This window comes from Curcuma longa, chromosome 14, assembly GCF_044706935.1.
Source record: "Curcuma longa cultivar G26 ecotype Majalengka, Jawa Barat chromosome 14, ITB_CL_G26_1.1, whole genome shotgun sequence".
Classification (NCBI taxonomy): Eukaryota; Viridiplantae; Streptophyta; class Magnoliopsida; order Zingiberales; family Zingiberaceae; genus Curcuma; species Curcuma longa.
The window spans coordinates 1,306,334-1,313,698 of NC_133874.1; the positions used below are offsets into that span (position 1 = coordinate 1,306,334).

Genomic DNA, 7,365 nt, shown 5'->3' on the forward strand with positions numbered 1-7,365 from the left:
AAATAAAAACTGAACGGGGGACCGCCAAGCAATCAAAGGAAGAAATAATCAACGCCTATTCTTTTCCAGATTTAGAAGTTATTTATGGAAATTATCCAAATCAATCACTTGAAGGGAGGGGGCGGGATTGGCTTGATTGGGGGCATGGGAGGCTATAAAAGAGAGGGGGAGGGGGCGGCCAAGAAGGGACAAGAACAAGAATAGCATACGAAATCTCTCCGATTTCGCAATTGCTCTAGTTTTTCTTCTTCTCTCTTGGCCGGCCACTACTCTCTATTCTTCTTCTTCTTTGCTTTGTTTTCTTTCCTTGCTCTTGGTGGCCAAACCTCTTTCTTGAAGTGGTGACCGGATCTAAGGTGAAGGCGAGGAAGAAAGAAGCTGGTTCAAGAAAGAAGCAAGGCGATCCAAGGCGTCATCCAGCAGAGGTTGCAGTTCTTGTTTCTCGGAAGATCGTTGCCCACACAACGTCCGAGAAAGAGACAAGGAATACAGCAGAAGATTCTGAGGTTCAAATCGGGTTCTAGTATAATTTATTTTCCGCAGTTTTATACTTAGAACTAAAATGTAAAACCGTAGATAAGTAATTTAGAATCGGCGATCCTATGGATCAATCGACTTAATCTTTTTTGAAGATTTTGTCGATTGATCCGGGCGGGATAAAATTTTTATCCTGTGGGGTTCTATGCTTCTCGGAGCGGATAGAATCCGGATCATGGGACGAAGATCCAGAACGCCAACAAGGATTACATCCCAAACTATTTGAGTCAGACTTCATTCGACTCTGCTCTTTGATCTAACTTACCACCGAGGGGGGGGGGGGGGGGGGGGGGGGGGGGAGTAGTATTACACTGAGAAATAACTTCCTTCCAATGTAGTAGGTTTGGCCTAGTGGCTGGCTCCACTTTGACAAACCTAACACACTCCACTTTGACAAACCTAACACATGTGACCTTGCTCTAGCTAAGGATTGAGCATGACCCACAACTCGCAAACCCAAGATCCACTAATCTATTACGGTGAGCATGATTTTATATAAACAACATAGTTATCGGTGGAAGGGGAATCTGTTTTGGAGTATGCAAACCCTAACTCTAGCCCTTCTCATTATTCTTCTACATTTTTTTACTTCATTTTTACTCATGATAACTTAAGTATCGAAGGGACTTGTCGAGATGACTCTCGATGAGTCATACGATGCGTGCTAATCTATATAGGAAGCTTTGTCAATGAAGTTTAGGAAAACAATAGATTTTGATCATAATAGATTATGTTAGAATAATTTTATTATATATTTTAGAAGTTATGATTATAGCTATTATAATAACACAAATTTATTTTCATAATGAGAAATATATTAGAATTATTTTATTTTTTTAAAGGGAACAATTTTTGCTAAAAAATAATAAGAGTATCATTTTATTTTTTTCCAGTCAAAAAGACATTCATAAATATTTTGAAAAAAAGAAAAGTGATATTATTTGATAGTCCAAAAACAGTATATAATCCTATATGATATGTTTTATTAAAAGAATTAAAATACTTATACGTCAGTAACTTTTTCGGTGGGAGGTTGATATAAGAATGCTACACTACTGGATAATTCATTTCAAATATTTTTTAATTTATCTAAATGACTAGTGAAAATTTTTTATGGAGCTAGGTCGACATCTTAAGATTAATCGGTCTGAAGGACCAGACATTTAACGTCAACTAAAAAAATAAAAAAATTTATATGTCATCTAGTATCAAAATAATTTCGAATACTAGAAATGACATAAGATGCCTAAAGATGCTTATCTACGAAATTATAAGCTAATAAAATTATTTCTTTTGTCTAAAATATAATTATGCCCTTTAATTTTAAATAAAAATTTTGACTTTTAATTTGTGGTAAAAGGTGATGCCTTCATTCTGGGAGCCCCTCTAATATTTGCATTCCTTAAAATTAAAAAAGAGGTCAATCATGAAAAATTTCATTCTAGTCCAGTGGAATATTTTGCATTCCTTAAAAATTGATCTTTAAATTTTATTATAATAATAACCATATGAGTTAGTCTGTTGGGGCAAAAAAATTTTGGCATGCAAGACAGAGATGACTGAGCTGGGCGAGGGCAAGAGGGTACTTGAAATTTCAGAAACAGATACTTGGTTAAATTATTTTTAATAAAGGAGAATTTATTAGAAAAATTAAGGTCTTTCGAAAGCAGTTGCCGCATGGGGAAAGGCGACGGTTGAATATATTGACAAACCGTCCTTTCCGATGCATTTTCCACATGATTTGGTTGACCTCAACCTGAACCGTGGGAGGTGGGTGAGATTGTTTCAGTTTCGCCAACCGGCCGAACCGGCTGCGTGCGTTCACGTCGGTTCCATCACACCCACATCCACATCCACATCCACATCCACACTATTCTTCTTATTACGGTGGCATCCCAACTACCGCTCCCTCCTTCGCCAGTCATCAGAGAGTAGCAAGGAGAAAGAAGGACGAGGACGAGGAGCCGCTACCCTTCCCAGAAGAAACACTCGCTCGGCCTGCGCAATAGGCGCGGGTCTCTCCCTCCTCTGCCTCCTCCCCGGTGGCCAAGCCCAATCGATCTGATCCTCCCTCTCCAACCAAGCACCCTCTTTCTATCTCGGTCTCCTCGCCTCACTCCATCCCACCTTGCGGTGGGCGGAGGGGTGCGGCGAAGGACGGATCGGTTCCTTGTAGTCTCGAAAGGTTAGTGGCGGATATGGGCGCTTCGCTCTCCAATTTGACGGTGGACGTCGGCGATGGATCTGGCGGCCCAGGCCTCGGGGACATCCCCGAGAGCTGTGTGGCTTGCGTGTTCACTTACCTCACCCCGCCCGAGATCTGCAATCTGGCGCGCCTAAACCGTGCGTTCCGCGGTGCCGCCTCCTCCGACTCCGTGTGGGAGCTCAAATTGCCCCCCACCTACCCCCAGCTGTTGTCTCTCCTGCCGCCCGGTGCTTCCCTTGTGTCGAAGAAGAAGGACATATTCGCCTTCCTCTCGCGTCCCGTACCCTTCGATGACCGATACAAGGTACGGTGTCGTTTTCCGTCACTACCTTCGCTATGGCATATCCTGCGCCGTGACGGTGGCCTGCCCTAACCCCGTAGGTTCTCTGGCTGGACAGAGTCACTGGTGGGGTGTGTGTGTCTGTTTCTGCAAAGGCTATGTCCATTACTGGGATCGAGGACCGACGATACTGGAGCTGGATTCCAACCCCGGAGTCAAGGTGCAATTTGACCTTCATCTTTGTAATAATTCAAGGCAAACTTAAGTTTATTTGATCCTTATAAGTTTGATCTCTATGAATTCATGAATTATAAACTGAATTATTTTAGAGAATTATTATTTACCAACCTGTTTGAATTTCATTACACAAACGTATACTTTACTGTTCTCCTTCATGAAAAATTTACTAAAAGCCCCTAAATGAAATAATTGACCCTTTCTTAATTCAAATACATAAAATGGATTCATTTAAGATTATTGTCATGCTGGAACTTTAAGGTAGACTCGAGAATGTTTGTCTTGTATCAATGATAAAAGATGTAATTTGTTGTTCTTTAACTAAGTATATTATTATTATTATTCCAAGCTACATAAATGCTACTTGTCCTTCAACAAATGTGTTATTATCAAATCACTCTTTTTTGTTGAAGAAAAAAAATTTAACATAAAAAAATATTAATCCAATTTTCTTCTGCTTGCTATAGCTAGGAAAAGAAGTAGCAATAAAATATTAGATTTAGAATCAGGAAGGAAACATTCTCTTCTAGAGAGAAACATTGGATTTGAATCAAAATATGGTGTTTGGCAAATGGAACCATTTTGACTAATTGCTCTCAGTAAAATGAAAATTTCCTATTTAAACTTCTCAGTAGTATAGTATCATTTCATGCTAACTGCAGCAACGCCATCTTTTTATTCTGAACTAGGTATACCCATTAAGATTTAACATTGAATATTAGTTTTGTCGATTAACGTATTCCATGTATTTGTAATTGCAACATAATAACGGGTGGCAGGACAGAAAAGCTAGTGGTCCTTTATCTATCAATTTTAAAGGAGCTAAAATGCTTCCAATTTTAGAATGGCCTACATATCTCCAACTTTCAAGTCTATGTTTCCTAGGTTTGGTTGATTCCTTTTTTATTTGTCAAAAAGTAATTTGGCAAGTTGACCTGCTAAATTCATTAATAATTATGTTGTAGAAGGTGCCATTATATGCAAAAAAAATGAAGCAATCTTTTCTAATCTAAATAGGTAAACTGATATGATCTCCATGCCACATCATCAACCTATGCCACATCATCAGCCTATGGTCCCACATTAGAAGGACATCATTTATACATATTCTAGAAGAAGCAGACGGTTATAACTTCCATTGATAACTACCACCTATTTGCAAATAAGGAAGATGGTTATACCTTCCACTAATAACCACCACCTATTTACATCTAACTCTCTTGTTCTTGGAGGAAAACCAGTGCATCGAAAGTTTACCCTTTTTTATCTATGCTTGGAGAAGTAGTGTGAGAGAATACTTAGTGTCTCAAATTCTTTTCCTGCCATGCAATGGAAAACCATGCTCTACAATTTAGAGAGCATCAGATGGGTTTGAGTTTGGGTAGACTAATGTCTGGGATATCATAAAGTATCACTTTGATACAATTTTATATTAAAACAATTGAACACCTTAGCTGAATTACTCCTTTCTAGATACAAATGTGATCCGCAACGTCTGCTTCTTTATTGAGTAGATTCAACATACATTTTTGTCTTGTAAGACCAACAACGTAAGACTTTGACCTGCATGGGTGCATGTATGAAATGGACTTGCCATAGGGGTAATGGGATCAATCTGCTAAAGCTTAATAGTTAATTAATCACAACATTATTAGCACCTTCCTTGCTCCATCTTCAAGAGATTGCATTTTCATGTTGGGTTGTAGGTAGTTGGAAATTGGACTATCAAGTTTAGTGATATAAGAGAGCGAAATGCTTTAGCAGAAGCGAACTCCTAATTAGCCTTTTCTCTAGTTGAGCAAGCAGTGCATTTTTGTTTGTACAATCATTATTGTTAAAATTTTTTTGAGGAATTATCTATCTATATATATATATATAGAGTAATTAGACTTAATCAAATTCCTACAATCAAGGTAAGTCATATCTCTAAAATTCTATATATTTATTTATATAATCTATAATCTGTTACCCACCCCCTCATGTTGGTGTATAAATATTGATCATGCGACTTGAACCTTATTTATAACTTTTGTGAAATATCTCCCAGCTATTCTCCTGTCTTCACATACCTCATAGAGATCAAACCTTGCTAAATCTTTTTATGAACAAAATAATAATCAATTTCAATATGCTTAGTTCGCTCATGAAATATGAGATTGGAAGCAATATATAGAGTTGCTTGTTATCACACCACAATTTAGCTGATACTAAAGTTTTAAGACCTACTTTAGTCAAAAGGTAATATATCCACATTGTGTCAGATACAATATTTGCCATAAATTTATATTTTGATTCTGTATTTGAACATGAAACAACATTTGACTTTTTATTTTTCCATAAAATTATATTTCCTCTAACAAAGACACAATAACTAGATGTGGATCTTCGATCATCTTTGGATCTTGCCTAATTAGCATATGAAAAACACTTAATCTTAGTATGACCATAATTGATATATAAGATACCTCATCCAAGTGCTCCTTTCAAATAACACAAAATTTGTTCTATAGCTAGCTAATGATTAATTGTTAGAGAAACCATATATTGACTCATAATACTGATTGAATATACAATATTTGGATGAATCACATTGAGATAATTTATCTTTCTAACCAATCTTCTATACCTCTCAAGATTATCAAATAATTCATCATTTTTTGTGAGTTGCAGATTAGGAGCCATTGGAATATTATTTGGTTTAGCTCCTAATTTTCTAATCTTAAACAATAAGTCAAGTACATATTTTCTTTGAGATAAGAAAGCTTCTATCTTACTTCTTGTTATCTCAACACCTAAGAAGTATTTTAAAATACTTAAATCCTTTGTATGAATTTAATTGTGAAGAAAGGATTTAAGAGATAAAATGCCTACAATATCATTCCCAATAATGACAATATTGTCCACATATACAACCAACAAGATGATGCCTTCTACATTTGTTCTATAGCTAGCTAATGATTAATTGTTAGAGAAACCATATATTGACTCACAATATTGATTGAATATACAATATTTGGATGAATCACAGTGAGATAATTTATCTTTCTAACCAATCTTCTATACCTCTCAAGATTATCAAATAATTCATCATTTTTTGTGAGTTGCAGATTACGAGCGATTGGAGTATTATATGGTTTAGCTCCTAATTTTCTAATCTTAAACAATAAGTCAAGTACATATTTTCTTTGAGATAAGAAAGTTTCTATCTTACTTCTTGTTATCTCAACACATAAGAAGTATTTTAAAATACTTAAATCCTTTGTATGAATTTAATTGTGAAGAAAGGATTTAAGAGATAAAATACCTACAATATCATTCCCAATAATGACAATATTGTCTACATATACAACCAACAAGATGATGCCTTCTACATATTGTTTATAGAGCACAAAATGATTAGACTTACATTTCTTCATTCTAAACTTCTTAATCGCTATCTAAATTTGCCAAACTATGTGCAGAGACTTTGTTTCAAACCATATAAGAATTTAGCTTTCCCATACTCCCACTTAGCAATAAAGCCTGGTGGTTACTCCATATAGACTTCCTTTTCAAAATCACCATAGAGGAAAATGTTTTCATGTCTAATTGACGTAAGGGCCAATTATGCATGTTTGCCATGGAAATAAATAATCGGATGGAAGTAAATTTAGCAACAAGAGAAAAAGTATTAGAATAATTCATTCCATAAGTTTGAGTATAGCCTTTAGCAATAAGGCTGGCTTTTAGCTGAACAATAGACTCATTAAGCTTGACTTATGTAAACACCCATTTGTATTCAATGGCCTTATTCCCTATGGGTAATTTTATTAGGGTCTAATTTCCATTGCTATCCAGAGCATTCATCTCTTTGATTATAGCATTATGTCTACCAGGATGAGATAGAGCTTTATGTACAGTTCTAGGAAGGCATATAGAATCAAGTGATGCAATAAAGGAATAGGTAGATGATGATAAGTGGTTATAAGATACAAAGAAGGCATTGGATAAGTTTATTAATGTTTACTTTTGTGAAGAGCGATTGATAAATCATCACTTGAAATTGCATCCACTGATGAAGAAGTTGGCGAGTGCAGGACATGGATTAGGAGGAATATGTCACTAA

The 7,365-nt window shown here is 36.0% G+C and overlaps 1 protein-coding gene across 1 annotated transcript; it reads left to right on the forward strand.

Annotated features, from left to right (window-relative positions):
- Positions 1-2,437: 2,437 nt before the first annotated feature.
- Positions 2,438-5,038, forward strand: LOC141845373 (F-box protein PP2-A15-like). The gene is made up of 3 exons (XM_074733440.1): positions 2,438-3,047; positions 3,125-3,265; positions 4,967-5,038. The coding sequence occupies exons 1-3, from the start codon at positions 2,736-2,738 to the stop codon at positions 5,036-5,038; spliced, it is 525 nt and encodes a 174-aa protein (XP_074589541.1). The 5' UTR covers positions 2,438-2,735.
- Positions 5,039-7,365: the final 2,327 nt, after the last annotated feature.

What these genes read in the sequence shown, in the direction of transcription:
- LOC141845373 (XM_074733440.1), top strand. Translation starts at nt 2,736, where the DNA reads ATGGGCGCTTCGCTCTCCAATTTGACGGTGGACGTCGGCGATGGATCT. An exon ending in CCTTCGATGACCGATACAAG is followed by an intron (nt 3,048 to 3,124) that starts GTACGGTGTCGT and finishes CTAACCCCGTAG; the next exon opens with GTTCTCTGGCTGGACAGAGT. An exon ending in GCAATTTGACCTTCATCTTT is followed by an intron (nt 3,266 to 4,966) that starts GTAATAATTCAA and finishes GTTGGGTTGTAG; the next exon opens with GTAGTTGGAAATTGGACTAT.